At 39.5% G+C, this 19,874-nt stretch overlaps 1 protein-coding gene across 1 annotated transcript in view; it reads left to right on the top strand.

The window, feature by feature from the left end:
• The window catches only part of LAMB4 (laminin subunit beta 4), a 133,033-nt gene that overhangs the window by 84,347 nt on the left and 28,812 nt on the right, over window positions 1-19,874 (top strand). The window contains 8 exon segments of the mRNA XM_081535994.1: window positions 88-197; window positions 984-1,104; window positions 8,635-8,812; window positions 9,865-10,008; window positions 14,136-14,365; window positions 15,295-15,454; window positions 16,885-17,109; window positions 17,954-18,174. Coding sequence (XP_081392120.1) covers window positions 88-197; window positions 984-1,104; window positions 8,635-8,812; window positions 9,865-10,008; window positions 14,136-14,365; window positions 15,295-15,454; window positions 16,885-17,109; window positions 17,954-18,174 — 1,389 coding nt within the window.

Here is a 19,874-nt window from a genome sequence, read left to right as displayed (position 1 = left end):
TGCAAATTTATCCCATGGACTATCCATTAGAAATATGTTTGTGCATGCATACTCGCAGGAACATGCCCTTATGTGATGCCTGTCTAGTCTGCAGACCACTGGACCATCCAGATGGTGATTAACCCCATTGGAGCGAGCAAGCACTGTTCACGTGAGACCCCACAGCCAAAGCCTCTGGCTTTACTAGCAGCTTCCAGGTATGCATGGGGACCCGGCCTCAAATGCTGAAGGTTTCTTAGAATGTTGTTTGTCTATCAGTAATTTGTAACCAGGAGCTATTTGGGAGAAGAGGTGTATTAAAGGAGACTGTAATGTTTATTAAGTGTTTGCTATATGCTACACTATGATTTACATTTAATATCACATAGAATTTTCTTAACAACTCAATGAGGTAGATCTTGTCCTCATCAGATGAGGAGAAAATTGAGAACATTTCGACGACTTGCTCGAGTTTTATAGCTGACGTATAGTAGAACCAGGGCTCCAGCCCAGACAGCCTGACTCTGATCCTGAATGTTTGTTTTCTGTTCCCCCAGATGCCTGGAGATGTGAACAAATGAAATGCTACAAAAATAAGAGTACAATGTTCAGTTTGAGTTATCTCAGCAGCCGAAAGTCTAGTTTTCAGGCCAGTAATTTTGCACTGGAGATTTGTGGCTGAATAAAACAGAAACCTTGTTAATACTAGCCTGATAGATGGGAGGGAGGACATTTGCTCCATCCTTTCCCCAGAGCAATCGTGAAACCCCTTGGCCAGTTCCCAAGGTTTTGCTATTTGGCACAGTCCTGTGGCAGAGCCACAGAGAATCTGAATGTGAACTGACCACCCAACCCACCTGAGCTGGTCTAGATCTAAACCAAGCCTCCGTCCGGCAGTGGAACCCGCTTCACAGCACACGTGGAACACACCAAATGCAATCGCTGCTTAGCTTATATAACTGTACTTTTGACACTGAATTTTTGCTTTATTTCTTTTAATACAGAATCATTCTGCTTCCCACACCCATCTGTTTAGAACCAGATGTACAATATTCCCTTGACGTCTATTTTTCCCAGCCTTTGGAAGGAAGGTTCAAGGCTCATTCACACATCCTGGTTGATTCTGTAAGTACCACAGAGCCTTGTAGGTGCTTCCTTCTGAACTGAGCTCCATTCTAATTGTACATGTAGGGTTGTACTTTGCAGTGTTTCATGAGAAATAGAAATCTGTTTGTTTCATTATGAAAATCACCTACTGTTTATGAAGGTCATTGAATAACAATGGCAAATCTTTCAGAACAGCACTTGTCAGCCCCGGTTTGAAGTGTTTTCCATATTCTATTGTTGAGACTTCATGACAACTCTGTGAGGGAAGTCTGTGTTTATTCCCATTTTACAGACAGAATTGAAGCAAAGGGTCACAGAGCTAGTGAGTGAGGAGTGAGAATTCAGAGCCAGAAGGCCTGATTCCAGCATCTCTGCCTGGAGCCACAGCTGTGTACTTGCATTATAGAAAGTTTAGGGAGACAGTCCACCAATAGTTAATTACTTATTGTCATCTTGTAACTTCCCATTTCCTACCTATTATGCTTTTGTACCATTGTGATCAGAGTGCTTAGACAAGATTTTTTTTTCCATGGGTTTTTTTTTTTTTTTGCACTTTATATTACATCATAAGCATTTTTTTCTGGTGAATTGTAAGCTTACCATTTTTAGGAACCATGCATAGTATTGCCTTGAGTAACTTCTTTCATTGTTTTCTCCACCAAATTTGGGCCACAAGTATTCATTCCAAACCTTTCATTCTGTCCACAACTTTAGGCTCAGTTCTGTCACTGGGCAGAGTTTAGACACTGAATAAATTTACTTAATCTACTTACCTATTCCCCTACTTGTGGTCATTTAAGTTGCTTCTATTTTTTATAACTCTGCATAGTTGGTATTTTTAAAAATATTTTAAAATGCAGTCCTACTTTACCAAAATTTCAAGGCTCTTGAAATCTGTCAAATTAATTTTCCGGTAGGTATTCATCAATTAATTTTCAGGATCATCAGTAATGCATGAAAGTGCCAGTTTCATCCCACCATTAGCAGAATTGTACAGAATTGTGGGAGATTTTTTACAATTTTGTGGATAAAAATAAAATTGATTTGTTAAATTTTATTTTTAAATGTCTGCGAGGATCTCCTAATATTGTGATTTAATTGGCATACTACAACCCTACCAAGTTTTATTGAAACACAGACATGCCTGTTTGTTTACATGTTATCTATGCTGTTTTCAAGCTACAAAAGCACCATTGAGTATTTGCAGCAGAGATCTTATGTTCATAAAGCCAAAATATTAACTATCTGGCCTTCCTGAGTTTTTAAAAATTTTTTTAATTGGCAGAAAATTACTTTACAATGTTTAATTGGTTTCTGCTGTGCAACAACTCGAATCAGTCATTCATATATATACACATACATACATATATATATATATATATATATATATATATATATGAATATATATCTCTCCTCCCTCTTGAGCCTTCTTCCTGTCCTCTACTATCTGATCTTTTATAGGAAGTTTGTCAACCCCTGATTTAATTAGCTATATATAAGTATATACATATGTATATCTCTCTCTCTCCATATTTTGTGTATTGTGTCTTCAAACTTCAGTTTATAACTATTGAACATTTTTAATTTATAAGCTAGAACTTCTTGATTTCATTATCTATTATAGAATTTAGTATGGGGCAGGTATATCTTGGATTTTTTTTTTATCTTGGATTTTTTATTCAGTAAGTTCAGCTATTATAACATTTTAAAAAGGCCATTATTTAAGATTATTTTATCAAAGATGGGATTGCAAGATTTAGGAAAGAAAGGAAGGAAGGAAAGAGGGAGAAATGGAGGGAGGAAAGATACAGGGCACCCAGTTAAATTTGAATATGACATAAATATGTGCCAAATATTGCCCTCAAATATTACTTGAGACATACTAAAAAATTATTCATTGTTTCTCTGAAATTCAGTATAATTGAAATGGAAAGTAGAAACCAACTCCTGAATGGGAAATGTAAACTGTCATGATTTCCCTAACCCGTATAATTCATATTCTCTGATGAGGAACTTTAAATAGAACTGTGCTCATGAACCAACATGTGAGTTACAAAGAAAGAGAATCAAATCCAACAGTTTTAATTAAGGGGAAAAAAACCTGACAGATGGGAACCCAGGCAGAGAAAAGAAAGGAAAAGGAAGCAAATCAGGATTCCTAGTAACAAAGGGATGTCATTATTGTAGTCGTAACAGTCATGAAACTTAAATTTATGAGAGCCAAGTTACTCCTCATTTTAAATCCATGTCCTAAATATCTCTCAAGTTTATAAATTCCAAAGTAATCACTGGATGCTGTGTTAAATGCATCCATCCAAATTGTCCATTCATCACCCATTCTCTGAGGGTACAGCCAGGCACTGTGCTGATTCCTGAGGGGAAAAAAATCTGGTTCTTTCCCTCAACACGTCCTCAGCCTGATATAGAAGACAGGCATGTAAACAAAACTACTGCAATGATGTTTGATAGGTGTAGAATATACATGGAAAATTTGAAATTAACCAAAAATATGTCCATTTGGTCAATTATCAAGTGATCATTCTCTTACATATAACCATGAAAAATCCTAAAACCAAAATAAAAATTAAGAGAGTCACCAGATCTTGGCAAACTGTCCAAAAACCCAGAAGAGGCCTTTAATCATCATTTTAGAGTGAGATTCTCTATAAGCAGAGATTGAGGTGCTCCTGATTTGAGGTGCTCATTGGGAAAGAGGAGTGAGGGGACAGCAGCAGGAACTCAGCAAGGATGGGCTCAGGGAGCTCTGGGGCATGAATTGCCCCATGGGTTGGTTCCACATGGAGGTGAAGGGGTAGGGCTTTGTGTGTCCATGTCCTCATCGGCTACAGGCTCCCCACCCCACCCCCAGGGAGGACACTCACTCCTGGACACAGTGGCTGAGTCCAATTCTCTGGAAAAGGGAGCGGCTGTGAGCTTTTAGCATCCAATGCCACAGCAGCTGGTGGGTGGGGAGATCTGAGCAGGGCACCTGCCATGTCCCTGATGGTCCCTGACCCAGGATGACAGTAGGAGAAAGTCCTTGCACATTATGATTACAGACTAAAGCAATTCTGCTGTTCTGGGAAATACTCGGTTGCTTGGAACTTGACCCTCTCTAAGTTCATTCTCCTCTGTAGCCCGATTAACTGAGATGCGTTACCAAGAAAACCAGAGGAAAGCTGTGTTCAACCCTTCTGCACAAATATCTTTTGTTTGGCAAGCATAGTGAGTCAGTTCATTTTTTTTTTCAGTCGCCCTAATTACATGATAGGTGCGTCCATAAAAATGTGCTGAGACTCAAACGTAGATTACGCTTTCTAGAACATAAAACTGCCATTCTTCTTTTAAACCATGGGATGGACTGTAGTTGGTAACATAAAGTCCTTAGAAGTTTCTAGGAGAAGTGAGTTGGCATTATAAACCTCTGTAGCTAACAGGAACTCTTGTCATCTGCTCCATCGGCTTGATGCCAAGAATGGCCAACTCTTAAACCAACTCTGACCAAGAACTGTAAACAGTAGTCCTGGATTGGCTGCCCTCACTCCTAAGCCTAACCCATCTGGCTTCCTTCTGAGTGGCACCCTGCTTGGTTTGTGTTTGGAGAATGCAGAGTCATTTTAGTATCAACTTAAAGATACGCTACTAAGAATGCATGTATACTTCTTTACTGCAGAATGTTTAATAAGCATTTACTGAAAATTAGCCACTGGGGTAGGCATAGATGTAAACAAGACTAGAACCTTCCCTGCCCTCACCAGGGCTGATGCTCTAAGGAGGAGATGTAGGCAGTTACACAGGAAGTGACAGCACAGTCGTGACAGATACTGGGAGTTGTGACAGGTCATTTGGTGTGGCTCAGGCAGTGGCTCTAAATGTCATCTGACACAACCTTCCCTTCTTATTACAAATATTTTTTAACACTCTTTCCTATCCTGCAGTGAAATTCACAGGAATTATAGCCTACCTGAACACACAACTTCTAAACACTATCAGTGTTATGTGAAAACACACAGGAGAAATAAAAGGGAAGTAATTTATAGAGATATAGTATGTACTTCAATATGTACATGCATGGACATGAACACACTGGGAGACAGTGAAGTGTGGAGATGCTCATACATGTAGAATCACTACATATGAGATAGCTATGTGGGCAGGTGTGTTGTAAACATGTTTAACATGTTTTAAAAACACAGGGTAAAGCTTTCAACTCATAACTATAAACAGAATCCTCCATGGAACTTCAGTGAAACATTCAAAAGCATTCAGAAACATGAGAAGATTTTCCTTTTTGTGAGAATGTCTAGCATTTCTGATCTCCACCCACTAAATGCCAGTCACACACCTCACCCAATTACCTTGACAACCAAAATTACCCCTTGGAATTTCTAAAATGCCCCATGCGGGTGGGTACCTCCCACATAGAGAACCAGTGAGCTGAGAGGTCAAGGAGCAGCAGAATGAAAAGAGATGTGACTTAGATATCCTGAGGCGATGGGAAGTCACTGAAACTTTGAAGAAGGGATGTTATCTGAATCGACTGCCTTTTAAAAGGTCGCTGTGGCAATAGGGTAGAAGATTGGTAACAGAGGGGAGACAAAAGTGGAAGATGGGACATCTTTGGGGCTGTCACCATGGTCATCTGGGTGGCCTAGATTAGGAAAGTGGTGGGAAATGAAGAGCAATAAACACATCCTAGACATATCAGTCGGTCAGATTGACCACGCTTGTGAAGGACTTGATGTTGGGGGTGGGAGCAAGTGGGATGGATTGGGCATGTTGATGATGAAGAGGCAGGTATCAAAGATGGCCTTCAGTTTTCTACACCAAGCAGCTTGGCAGGTGGTGGCACTATTTCCTGGCAATAGACACTGAAAGGAAAGCAGGTTGTGGGTGTGTTTGATTGGCAGTACCTGTGGGACAACTGATAGGCTTATCCATGCAGAGCTGGAACCCATGATTGAGATGTGGCAGCAGACATAAATGCAGATGAAAACCAAAGACACAGCTTCATTACAATCACTTAGGCAATGGACGTGGGGTAAGAAGAGAGCCCATGAGAGAACCCTAAGGAACCCCAACATTTAGGGGAGAGCTGTTGCATTGGTGTGAAGGCTAAATGGGAGAGGAGGTAGTGAAGATGGCAAGGAAACAATTGTTAAAGAAATTTGACTGCAAAAGAATCAAGAGACAAGGCAGTAGCAGGAGAAATATTTGAGATCAAGGAGGTGACTTTACATATGGGAGAGATTTAAGCACATACATATGTCGATTGAAATGAAAAGACCGAAGAAGGAAGGCATTGTTGTTCAGTCACTAAGTCGTGTCCAACTCTTTGAGACCCCAAGGACTGGAGCATGCCAGGCTTCCCTGTCCATATTCCACAGGAAAGTTCCCTAGGGCAGAGCGCATAGCTGCAGGGACATCTTTTCTCCTGGGATACCTCTTCTTCACCTGCTTGCAGAGGTAAGGGCAGAGGTCAGTACCTGTGAGACGGGAGTTTGGGAAACAGGAAGTAGGAGACTCTAATCCCTTTGCTGTTATCTATTTTCTCTATGAAGTTTGAGGAGTGAGAGGCGGTGACATGCTGGGAGGATGAGGTTAGAGATTTGAGGAGTAGAAATAATAAGGATTACTGAAATCACCATCCAAGTTTGAGATTACACCCCGCCGGGTGGGTGTGTCAGAAAGGAAACGACTGAAGAGGGTTGAAGTAAAACCCGTGGAAACTAACGTCAGTGTAGACAAAGCAAAAAAATCAGGGGAGATTTATCTGAGCTATCAGGTTTACCTCCCAACTTGACCTGTTGAATTCAAACTTATTTTCAGTGCTGTTTTTTCCCACCAATTGTTCAAAATGGCAAACCTGGTGATCAGTTTGCTATACCATTCTTCACTATTTCATCCAAGTCATTAGTAAACATTTTGAATAGTATTAGGTTATAATTTAGATAAAATCTCAAGAAACCTAAACAGATAGTTATTCTTCATGTAACTATTAAACTATAGATCATTCCTCCTTGAGAATAAGCTTGAAATGATGTCCTTGTCCCCATAATAGCTGTGTGGTTTTAGCCAGCAATTCCCAAAATGCATCTGTGAAAAACACTAAGCATACAGGATGTTAATAAATATTATTTGGATCTAGGACCAAGTGGTAAAATAAGTGTGCAAACACTGAGTTTTGAAAGTACTTTTCTATAAATGAACTTATTTACAAAACAGAAAACAAGCTTATAGTTATCAAAGGGGAAAAGGATGGGGAGGGATGAATCAGGGATTGGGATTAGCAGATACAAACTGAAATAGATAAACAGCAAGGACCTGTTGTATAGCACAGGGAACTAAAGTCAATATTTTGTAATAACCTATAAGGGAAATGAATCTGAAAAAGAATACATATGTATGTATATAGATTCTTGTGTGTGTGTGTGTGTGTGTGTGTGTACTCAGTCATATCTGACTCTCTATCACCCCATGAACTGTTACCTGCCAGGCTCCTCTGTCCATTGGATTTTCCAGGCAAGAATACTGGAGTGGGTTGCCATTTCCTACTCCAATATATATTCTTATATATATATACAACTGAACTACTGTACTGTACTCCTGAAACTAACAGAGCATTATAAATCAACTACAATTCAATAAAAACAAAGGTAATTTTCTTGCAGTACTTCTCAGAGGTTTAATATGTTAATCTGTACTGCGAGTCTCCCAAGAGGCAGATTGTTTGCTGTAGAACAGCACTGTTCACGTGTAACTGAAAAAGACAAAACTTTCTTTTTTTAATGTGTTTATTTTTAATTGAAGGATAATTGCTTTAGAGTATTGTGTTAGTTTCTGCCAAACATCAACATGAATCAGCCATAGAAAAAGACAAAACTTTCTAAAGGAGAGTTTTGTGGAATTAGAGTTCCACAGTAATACTACAGAGTGCACCATCTAAGTCATAATTTTTTTTTAATTAGTTTATTTTCTATTTTTTAACTTTACAATATTGTATTTGTTTTGCCATACATTGACATGAATCCACCATGGGTGTAATTTTGCAGCATGTGGGCTCAGTACTCACAGTTCTTGGTCTCCAGAGCACAGGCTCAGTAGTTGTGGTACACCAGTTTAGTTGCTCTGTGACATGTGGACTTTTCCCAGAACAAGGATCAAACTGTGTCTCCTGCACTGGCAGGTGGATTCTTATCCGCTGTACCACCAGGAAAGTCCCTAAGCTGTTATTTCTTAATCCATCACAAGTAGTCTAGTTAGCAATCTTTCAAATCTAAGACAAATTGATTAGCAAGTAAAAACTATAATAATAAAAAGATAAAGGCTTATTTTCTTTGTCATAAGTCAACAAATGTTAATATTTAGTTGAAGATTTCTTAAATAAATTGAAAATCTTAAAATCTTCAGTTGCATACAATTAAAAGGATGAAACTGAGTCTCTCTTCAACCATGACTCTCATAGATCTAATTATTTTAATAATTAGAATCTTGAACAGGATCCTACTATGAACAGAAATCTTTTTTTTTTTCTTGTTATTTTAAAAGCTTGGTCTTATTCCCCAAATCAACTCACTGAAGAATTTCTGCAGCAAGCAGGATTTAGATGAATATCAGCTGCACAACTGTGTTGAAATTGCCTCAGCATCAGGACCTCAGGTGCTCCCTGGGGCATGTGAAAGGCTTATAGCCAGTTTGTCTGCAAGGCTGCACAACGGGGCCGTGGGTGAGTATCTGTTCAGTGGGCTCCGCTGAAGCAATGTTGTCTATACAAAGAAACATGAGTGAAATGATTTAATATGTTTTAGCTCAACAGCCAATGTAAATACCAATTTCTCAGTGATTAGATACACAGTGCATTCTCTCCATGTGTTGAAATCATAACTTACAGTACAGAAAATATATGAAAGAAGAGCCTGGCAGTCACTTGGGGAATTCCAGATTTCTGGAACAATGGTCCTAAAATTTTTTTTTGAAATCCTGAAATGTTAGGGCTAGAATGAACTATAAACAACCTCTTTCATCCCTCAACCTTCATTTAATAAAAGAGACTGAGTCCAAAACATGAGGTGACTTGCCCATTTCACTAAGCTGTAGAACAGGGTTTCAGCACTTTTGAAATCTAGGTCTGGGTAACACTTGGCTGGGAAAGGGGCACTATCCTGTGCATTGTAAGATGTTTAACAGCAACCCTGCCCTCTGCCCACCTGATATCAGTAGCACCCTCCCCCTAGGTGTGACATCCAAAAATGCCCCCAGACTTTATCATATGTCCCCTGGGGAGCAAGATCTACCCCCTAGCTGAGAATCAGTGCTATAGAGTGACAGCCACAGTGAGAGTCTGGGCTTCCTGAGTGCCAGTAAGATGCTTCTTCCATGCAGGACTCTGGCTTCAAGATGCCCACAATTTCATGAAAGATGGAATAAGGAAAATGAAAGGCATAATCCAGCATCAACATGGATCATCAGGAATTGAAGAAATAATAGCATCAATAAGAATTACATTGGAACAACTAATGATTGAAATGATCTATTTCAAGCCTTTCAGTAACTTGTAATGTTTACTGCTAAGTGATGTGTATTAAGTAGTGTTTATTGAGCACTTACTTTGTGCTAAACACTATGCTAAGTACTTCACAGGCATGATTGTCTTTAATCCTTATAATCCGAGGAGGTAGAGGTATCCAATGAGAAAGACGGATCAAAACTAGAGCTGCTAAGGGACCAAGGTGCTTTGCTGTCACTTCCTTTCCCTCTAACTTCCTTTGTTCCCTGCAGCTTGCGAGTGTCATCCACAGGGCTCAAAGGGCCCCAACTGCAGCCGACTGGGAGGCCAGTGCCAATGTAAGCCTGGTGTGACTGGCCGCTGCTGTGACACGTGCTCAACAGGAAGCTACGGTTTGGGGCACCATGGCTGTCACTGTACGTAGGAAAACCCAGATGGGGAAAACACACGTGTTCTAACCTTGGAGTTTTGAAGGCGGGAAGATCAATGTGGGGAGTTTAAAAGGGGCGGAATTGGGAATTTGACTATATTGTTCAGACTATCCATGTAGGTAAAATACTGAAAATTTTTCTGCCATACTTCATTCCTTCATGCAGTGGGCACTGACTGTATGCAGAGCTCTCTTAGGTACCATGCATGATGATGGAAACGTAGTAGCCCAGGGAGGATGTGAGAACCCCATGGAGTTGTCTGTGTAACCCCAGCTTTATCACCTGGTGCATAAACCCAGTGGTTGGAAAGGCTAAAACAATGAGATTGGGAAGTTGAAAAGTGGGATGACCCTGTTGCCAAAATTTTACCCTTTCTGCTGCTGGGGTCACAACTAACCTTGGAACTCATTTCATAAGCCACCCATTAATAAAGGCTTAGGTGAGGCTTTGTCTAGCATTGCTAATTCTTTATCAAGATTATCATGTTCAGAGTAAATAATTCTCTGTTCACAATGTAACCATTAGTGAAAACACTGCTCCCCACTGAGAAATCTTCCTTAGGAACCATGAAAACACCCAGGTAGGTTAATTCTCCTTCCAAATCAGGGAGCATGTCTTTTCAGTTACGATTCAAGAGATGGTACAGCTTCCTGGTCATCACTTGGGCATGGTTGTCTGCCCACCAAACAGTGCTTTGATCCATCATTTCTTTTCCTTTTCTTTAAAAAGATTATAAAGTGCTGACACACAAAGGAGAAGACATTTCTTCCACGTACCACCCTGTCAAGAAAACAAGCATCACATTTTTGCATAGGGAAGATTGGCTCAAAGAATTCTGCAATTTACCAGAAAAAGATTGAATCTCTATTATCTCACATAGGGAAAAGAAAAATCTAGCCATTTAAGTATGGTTCTTCTTATTTTTATAATTGGAAAGTTTGAATGAAAGTTTGAATCATTAAAAACATTCAGATGCTCTGTATAAACAGCATTTATGACACTTGATTGAAATAGAGGATAGAATGTCTGAATAGACACTTTTCTGAAGAAGATACACATATGGCCAATAGCTACATGAAAAGATGCTCAGGGTCGCTGGTCATCAGAGAAATGCAAATCAAAACCACAAAGAGATATCACCTCACCTCTATTAGAAAGGCTATTACCAAAAAAGACAAGAAATAAGGAGTGTTGTCAAGGATGTAGAGAAAAGGGAACCCTGTACAATAGGAATGTAAATTGCTGCAGCTACTATGAAAAACAGATGGTGATTCCTCAAAAACTTAAAAAGAACTACGATATGATCCAGCAGTTCTACTTCCGGGTATTTATGCAAAGAAAATGAAAATACTAACTTGGAAAGATACTTGCAACCTCTTGTCCACTGCAGCATTATTTACAGTAGCCAAGGTATGAAAACAACCTAAGTTTCCACCAACAGATCAATAGATAAAATGTGATGTATATATAGATATGGATTTCCATGATATACTATATGATATACAAATCCTAAAAAATGATGCTGTGAAAGTGCTGTACTCAATATGCCAGCAAATTTGGAAAACTCAGCAGTGGCCACAGGACTGGAAAAGTCAGTTTTCATTCCAATTCCAAAGAAAAGCAATGCCAAAGAATGCTCAAACTACCACACAATTGCACTCATCTCACATGTTAGTAAAGTAATGCTCAAAATTCTCCAAGCCAGGCTTCAACAGCACATGAACCGTGAAGTTCCAGATATTCAAGCTGGATTTAGAAAAGGCAGAGGAACCAGAAATCAAATTGCCAACATCTGCTGGATCATAGAAAAAGCAAGAGAGTTCGAGAAAAACATCTACTTCTGCTTTATTGACTATGCCAAAGCCTTTGAGTGTGTGGATCACAGCAAACTGTAGAAAATTCTGAAAGAGATGGGAATACCAGACCACCTGACTTGCCTCTTGAGAAATCTGTATACAGTTCAGGAAGCAACAGTTAGAACTCGACGTGGAACAACAGACTGGTTCCAAATAGGGAAGGGAGCATGTCAAGGCTGTATATTGTCACCCTGCTTATTTAACTTATATGCAGAGTACATCATGAGGAACACTGGGCTGGAGGAAGCACAAGCTGGAATCAAGATTGCCGGGGAAATATCAATAACCTCAGATATGCAGATGACACCACCCTTATGGCAGAAAGTGAAAAAGAACTAAAGAGCTTCTTGATGAAAGTGAAAGAGGAGAGTGAAAAAGTTGGCTTAAAACTCAACATTCAAAAAACTAAGACCATGGCATCTGGTCCCATCACTTCATGACAAATAGATGGGGAAACAGTGGAAACAGTGACAGGCTTTAATTTTTTGGGCTCCAAAATCACTACAGATGGTGACTGCAGCCATGAAATTAAAAGATGCTTGCTCCTTGGAAGAAAAGCTATGACCAACCTAGACAGCATATTAAAAAGCAGAGGCATGACTTTGCCAACAAAGGTCTGTTTAGTCAAAGCTTTGGTTTTTCTAGTAGTCATGTGTGGATGTGAGAGTTGGACTATAAAGAAAGCTGAATGCCAAAGGTATGATACTTTTGAACTGTGGTGTTGGAGAAGACTCTTGAGAGTCCCTTGGACTGCAAGGAGATCCAACCAGTCCATCCTAAAGGAAATCAGTCCTGAATATTCATTGGAAGGTCTGATGCTAAAGCTGAAACTCCAATACTTTGGCCACCTGATGCGAAGAGCTGACTCATTTGAAAAGATCCTGATGCTGGGAAACATTGAAGGTAGGAGGAGGAGGGGACAACAAAGGATGAAATGGTTGGATGGCATCACTGACTCAATGGACATGAGTTTGAGTAAACTCTGGGAGTTGGTAATGGACAGGGAGGCCTGGTGCGTTGCAGTCCATGGGGCTGCAAAGAGTCGGACACGACTGAGCAATTGAACTGAGCTGAACTGATTCATATATCTATAATATAATAATGGAATATTATTCAGTCATTTTAAAAAAGGGAAATCTTGACATTTGCAGCAACTTGAATGGACCTAGAGGGTTCATGCTGAGTGAAATAAATCAGATAGAAGACAAATAATTCTGTGTGATCACATTTTCTCTGTTTTTATTTTTTTATTTTGTATGAGAGGATAGTTGATTAACAATATTGCGTTAGGTTCAGGTGTACAACAAAGTGATTCAGTTATGTATATACATGTATCATAGTAGTATGTACCTGTCAATTCCAAACTCCCAGTCTATCCCTCCTGTCTACCCTTTACCCTTGGTAACCATAAGTTCACTCTCTAAGAATATGATCTCATTTATATGTGAATCTAAAACAAACAAACAAAAATCAAGTTCATGGATATAGAGCACCAATAGGTTAGTGGTTGCCAGAGGTGAGGTGGGCAAAATGAGTGAACAAAGTCAAAAAGTACAAACTTCCAGCTATAAAATAAGTAAGTCATGGGAATGTAATGTACTGCATGGTGACTTTAGTTAATAATACTGTATTCTATAATTGAAAGTTACTAAGAGAAAAAATCCTAAAAGATCTTTTCACAAGATAAATGTTTTAACTGTGTGTCATGACAGATATTAATTAGACTTAACAATGGTGATCATTTTGCAATATATACAAATATGGAATCTTTATATAGTACACTTGAAACTAATATAATGTCATATGTCATTCCACAATTAAAAAAAAAAAAACATTGCAGTTGTCCACAACATACTGTTGATCAAATGAAATCAGTGAATTCTTATTAACAAATCATATGTAACTGGGTGCAGGAGTCACAACAGACACAGGACTGATCCCTGTGTTGGGAAGATACCCTGGAGTAGGAAATGGCAACCCACTCCGGTATTCTTCCTGGAAAGTTCCACGGACAGAGGAGACTGTTGGTCTACGGTCCATGGGGTTGCACAAAGTAAGATATAACTTGCCAACTGAGTACATATAACTGGACCCAGTACATGCAAGGCTCTGTTCTAAGCACTGTATGGACTCAAATTTATTTACCTTGATCGGGTTGATACAGTAAATTAGAGATTATGATATCAGAACTGAGACTCTCTCACCAACCTACCACTGGCCCCTTGACCCTGACAGGTGTCTCTTTGTTTTGCTCAGCTTGTCACTGCCACCCTCAAGGCTCAAAGAGCACCATATGTGACCAAGTAACAGGACAGTGTCCCTGCCGTGGAGAGGTGGCCGGCTGCCATTGTGATCGGTGCCTGGCAGGCTACTTCGGATTTCCCAACTGCCATCCCTGCCTTTGCAATGGGTTCGCTGAACTTTGTGATCCAGAAACCGGGTCATGCTTCAACTGTGGCGGATTTACAACTGGGAGAAACTGTGAAATATATGGAATTCATATGCACTTTTTTTTTCCTTTTGTTCTGAGTTCACAACATTCTCTAAAGGACCACTGAGTAGAGAATCAATTGTGTTGAAATGTAGAGTGATGGCAATGGGCGGGGGAAGATAGAGCGTCATTTCATCATCCTTCAAAATCTTCTTATGAACCGGACTTTGTCTAATTAAATCAGTGACATGCATTTTCCTGGCACCTTGCTTTTTATATCCCTAAAATGTGCATGTAAATTAGATGCTATGATATCCAGTTTAATGATTAAGTTGTGGGACTTTCAATATGAAGCAGAAAACCTTTCTACAGAGCAAATGAGCATCTTCTAAAATGTTGAGTTTTAAGAGTTGCACTGTCCTCAGTTCAGTTCAGTCGCTCAGTTGTGTCCAGCTCTTTGTGACCCCACGGACTGCAGGGCACCAAGCCTCCCTGTCCATCACCAACTCCCGGAGTTTACCCAAACTCATGTCCATTGAGTCGGTGATGCCATCCAACCATCTCATCCTCTATCATCCCCTTCTCCTCTTGCCTTGAATCTTTCCCAGCATCAGGGTCTTTTCTAATGAGTCAGTTCCTCGCATCGGGTGGCCAAAGTATTGGAGTTTCAGCTTCAGCATCAGTCCTTCCAAGGAACACTCAGGATTGATCTCCTTTAGGATGGACTGGTTGGATCTCCTTGCAGTCCAAGGGACTCTCAAAAGTCTTCTCCAACACCACAGTTCAAAAGCATCAATTCTTCAGCACTCTGCTTTCTTTATAGTCCAACTCTCACATCCATACATGACTACTGGAAAAACCATAGCCTTGACTAGATGGACCTTTATTGGCAAAGTTATGTCACTGTCCTAAAGCATAGCAAATCCATATTGGATAACATGAGCTTTTTCTGGGAACATCTTAGTAAAAAGAATTTGCCTTGACAGATGCATCGATGGTTACTATGGAAATCCTTCTTCAGGACAGTCCTGCCGTCCTTGCCCGTGTCCAGATTGTCCCTCCAGCAACCGGTATTTTGCCCATTCCTGTTATCAGAATCTTTGGAACTCACATGTAATCTGCGATTGTCTTCAAGGTTATGCAGGTATGCAATATACTTCATGATGTTGTTTTTTTCTTCTCATCCTATTGCTATCTGAAAAATGATCACATATTCATAATTTATCTGCCTTGGAAAAATTAGTGATACAGGATATAATAAATTAATGGTAAGAAGACACAATTTGGTAAATTGCTACTTTTCAGAACAAAGAATTTGAATGGTTCGAAAACCAGTGACAAAAACTCATATCACAGAGCTTATGTTTTTAAATGATGGTCTGGAAAATTGACCAAATGAGTTCAAATCAAAATAATTTATTTAAAATAAAATCGTGATGTGTTAAGTAATATAAATATGTGATTAAGTTTTATATATTGATATATATATAAAACAAAAATTTTTAAATAAAAATCATTCAAATACTTTCTTTATATAATTTCAAGTAATCAATTTGATTGATATTTCACAGATATAACTGATTTTTTTCAGATGTCTTAAAGCACCAATTTGGGTAATGTACAGATACTGCAAAAATTAATTCAATATCTATGTCTGTCCCTCAATCAAAAATTTTATTTAAGGAGTTTAAGCATAAGTGTAAATATACATTACAAACATGGAAAAAAATCATGAAGTCTGTATGATTTAATGATACTGAAAAATATGGCATTATTATTTTCTTTATTATAATTACCATCATGATAAATCACATGTCCATTGTTTTTCTTATTTATTACCTCTAAGGTTACACATATCTGTAGTTAATCTTACAGCCTCTTCTCCATGTACGCTCTGGCTTGTTTGGTCAGTTCTTAAGAGCTGAGACCATGGTTGAGCTATGAGACCATTTCTAAATGGAATAAACCAAAAAATGGAAGGTGGACCCAGGGTTTGGGTACCTAAACATTGGCAGTTGCCTTCGTGATTGAAAGAGTAGAGTGTAGGAGAGATGGGATGGTTTTTCCACTATCTTTCATGGAAATACCCTCAAAATGTCTTATAAAGTTTAATTTAAAAAACCCTCAGAGGTTCACATGTCAGGAGAACTACTCACCCCTCTGCACCTCCAGGCATGTTATCTCAGGCTGCTGCTGTTTCACCTCTAAGATTGGGTAAGGATTGCAGTGCCGTATGGAGAACATGGGCTGAGATTAGTTTTGGGTCCAGAGGCATATTTGAGTGATTTTGGTTATTTTTGAGGACCCAGGAATCCTGAACTCACAACTCTGTGGTTTTTTAAGGAAGACTAGAGTCTGTCCTTACCGAGAACTTTCTATATCCAAATAACCTTTTTATTCTCTGAATGGATAGTAAATGAAAATGGTTTTAATTTAGAACACTTTCTCTTATTCATCCCAAATGTGTGACCTTTCATAATCCCCAGAGGAGTCCAATTATCCACATCACTCTCCACACACATGCGTGCACACACACTTCTTATCTCATTCTCTTTTCTTCTCCCCTTCTTTCAGGTGTGCAGTGTGGAGAATGCTCTGCTGGTTTCTATGGAAATCCAAGAATTTCCGGAGCACCCTGCCGGCCATGTGCCTGTAACAACAACATTGATGTAACTGATCCAGGGTCCTGCAGCCCAGTCACCGGGGAGTGCCTTACATGTCTGTACAACACGCAGGGCCCCAGCTGCCGGTTCTGCAAGCCAGGTTACTTTGGATCGGCCCTCAATCAGACCTGCATGAGTAAGTCTGCAAAGCTCTTGGCAGGAAACATGGCAGCTTGAACTGTGGTAGCAACTTCTATACTCATTTCAGTTAGGTCCGTAGTGCCAGCACCCGCAGAGAATGGGCTGCTGTCCTGAGCTCAGCAGCAGAAATGGATGCAGTCATTACAGTATCACTCACTGGTGTCACAAGTTTGCCCTTTGTAACTGTATACTTCAGCACATGCCCTGGAGGATTTGAAGTCTGCCCTCTCAGAGCGTGTACCCCGGTGCACTCTGCCAGAATCACCCAGGGATGGAGGTGGAGTATCATTATGCAGATTCCTGGACTCTGCCTCAGACCTTCAGAATTGGATCTCTGGGGGGTGGAGCCAAGGAATCTGCATTGTAACCAGCTCATCAACCAGACACTTTAATGTATAAAGAGGAGAATCACTGATGTAGAAGAGGACACGGGTTTAATTCCATGATAAAGAAAGACAAGGAATATGCTATTCATTTTTAGGAAATATTTTAATTATTTCAGTTCACCCAAGTCAATTTAGTAAACCATTTGTTTTCAGATCATTGGCTTAAGGGGAACTTTGGTGACTGATGTGAGGAAACAGTGAGACTTTCATTCATCCTAATTGTGAGCTCTTGGAACATAGTTGGCTGAACCATAGGAAATTGTAGTTGGGGGGAATTCAAATGTTGAATGAATTCAACCTATTAGATTCTTTGATAAATTCTGTTCTTGTAAAATGCTTCTTCCTTGGGCCTTTTAAAGAAATGATGCCTTCACTCTAAAAAGCTATTTGTATGGGTTGTTGACTGCCAGTGTTATCATGGATTCACCCCCAATGATGGCTCTGTGCTTCTAGGGTGCTCTTGTCATCCCTCTGGCGTGAGTCCCACTGAGTGTCCCCCCAGTGGGGAAGCTTGCCTCTGTGACCCTGACACTGGCAAGTGCCCATGTCTGCCCAGTGTCACAGGCCGGACCTGTGACCATTGTGCTGATGGATACTGGAATCTGGTCCCTGGCAGAGGATGTCACCCATGCGATTGTGACCCTCGGACCTCGCTCAGTAGCCGCTGTGACCAGGCAAGAAACTTTCAACTTCCTATGGTGTCAGAATGAGACTCAGTGGGGAGACATGCTTTCTAAACGTGTAAAGAATGTTTTCTTTATGTATTGCTGTTAATCAGTGTTTTTAGATAGGATTGGCCTTTTATGGGCATAGAGTCTGCATTTATCAAGGAATGAAAAACACCAAAGAAGAGAGAATAAGGGTCTGAAAGTTAAGCTCTGCCCCCTTCAGCTTTCTCCAGTCCTCACTGGGACTGGGCAAGTCAAGATTCACACACAGCAAATCACAATCTTCTCTTTCACTTTCGTATGTAGAAACATAGGGAAGCCTCAAGAAATCCATCATTAATCAGAATTGATTACTAACCAGAATGAAAATTGAGTGCCTTCAGAATCCATAATTCCATCTTTAAAAATCAAGCTGTCATTCTCATGGCTCACCAGTTGCTTTATGTATGGTTAAGTAAGATGTCCTTTATTTTATTTATCTTCGAGCTACCAGACCGGCAGCAATTGTTTCTAGAGAATGCAGTCTAGGAGCAAATCTTTATTGTTTCATGTACAATTAACTATACTTAACTGCACATATGGTTTTCAGTCAATAAAACAATGAGAATGAAAAATTTTTTAAGAATATTAACATTATTTATGGAAAAAACAATCTCATGATAAGGTTTTTTGCTTAGTAAATATACTCTTTGAAACACTTTTCACAGTAGTAGAGATGTGAAAAGAAGGGTAAAACAATGATGAGAAGTTTTAGAGTCGAATCCACAGTATAGGGATTAGGGCTTAATTAGAATCAAAATGCTCATTTCAGAAGCTGGAATCTTCCCCATTAATAAGTATGTCTCACCTCCAATTTCAACTCCGCTGTTCAACTCATTAAAGGTCAAATTTTGTAGACGTAAAGTTTTGAAGTAGCTCTTATATATAGAATGGGTTTTCCCTTCTCTTTTTCTTTATCTCCTACCTTCCTTCCTCCAACTCATATCCACACAAATGCACACCATGGCCTTTTTTTCCTTAATAAATTTTTATATTAGGATAGACTTAGGTTTACAGAAAAGTTATGAAGATAGAGAAGATGTACCTCACACCAAGTTTTCTCTATTATTAAATTTATTATATATTAGTATGGTGTATTTATCATAATTAATGAATTAGTGTTGATACATTATCATTAATGTTCATAATTTATTCATATTTGATTAATTTTTTTATCTGATGCCCTTTTTCTGTTCCAAGACTTCAGAACACCACATGCCATTCAGTCATCGTATCTCCTTAGGTTGCTCTTGCTTGTGACAGTTACTTAGACTTTCCTTATTTTTGATGCCATAACAGTTTTAAGTATTTTGTAAAATGTCCTTCAGTTGACATTCATCCAATGTTTTTCTCGTGGTAAGACTTGGATTATGGATTTTGAGAAAAAGATGACATGTGGAGGTAAATTGCTGTTCTCATCACATCGCATCAAAGCTATACACCATTTACATAACTTCTCGCTGCTGACCTGAATCTTGACCACCTGACTGAAGCAGTGTGTGTCAGGTTTCTCTACCGTAAAGTGATCCTTTTGCTCTTTTCCACACTGTACTTCTTGGGAAGAAATCACTAAGCACAGTACCACACTTAAGGAGTAAGGAGTTATGCTCTGTCTCCTTGAGGGCAGAGTATCTCCATAAATTATTCTATTCTTCTGCACTGGAGTT

Source organism: Giraffa tippelskirchi, chromosome 10 (assembly GCF_054371585.1).
Source record: "Giraffa tippelskirchi isolate mGirTip1 chromosome 10, T2T-mGirTip1v1.2.pri, whole genome shotgun sequence".
NCBI classification, from domain to species: domain Eukaryota; kingdom Metazoa; phylum Chordata; class Mammalia; order Artiodactyla; family Giraffidae; genus Giraffa; species Giraffa tippelskirchi.
Note: the sequence above shows the minus strand (reverse complement) of the source record. Positions and strands in the feature narration are given on the sequence as shown.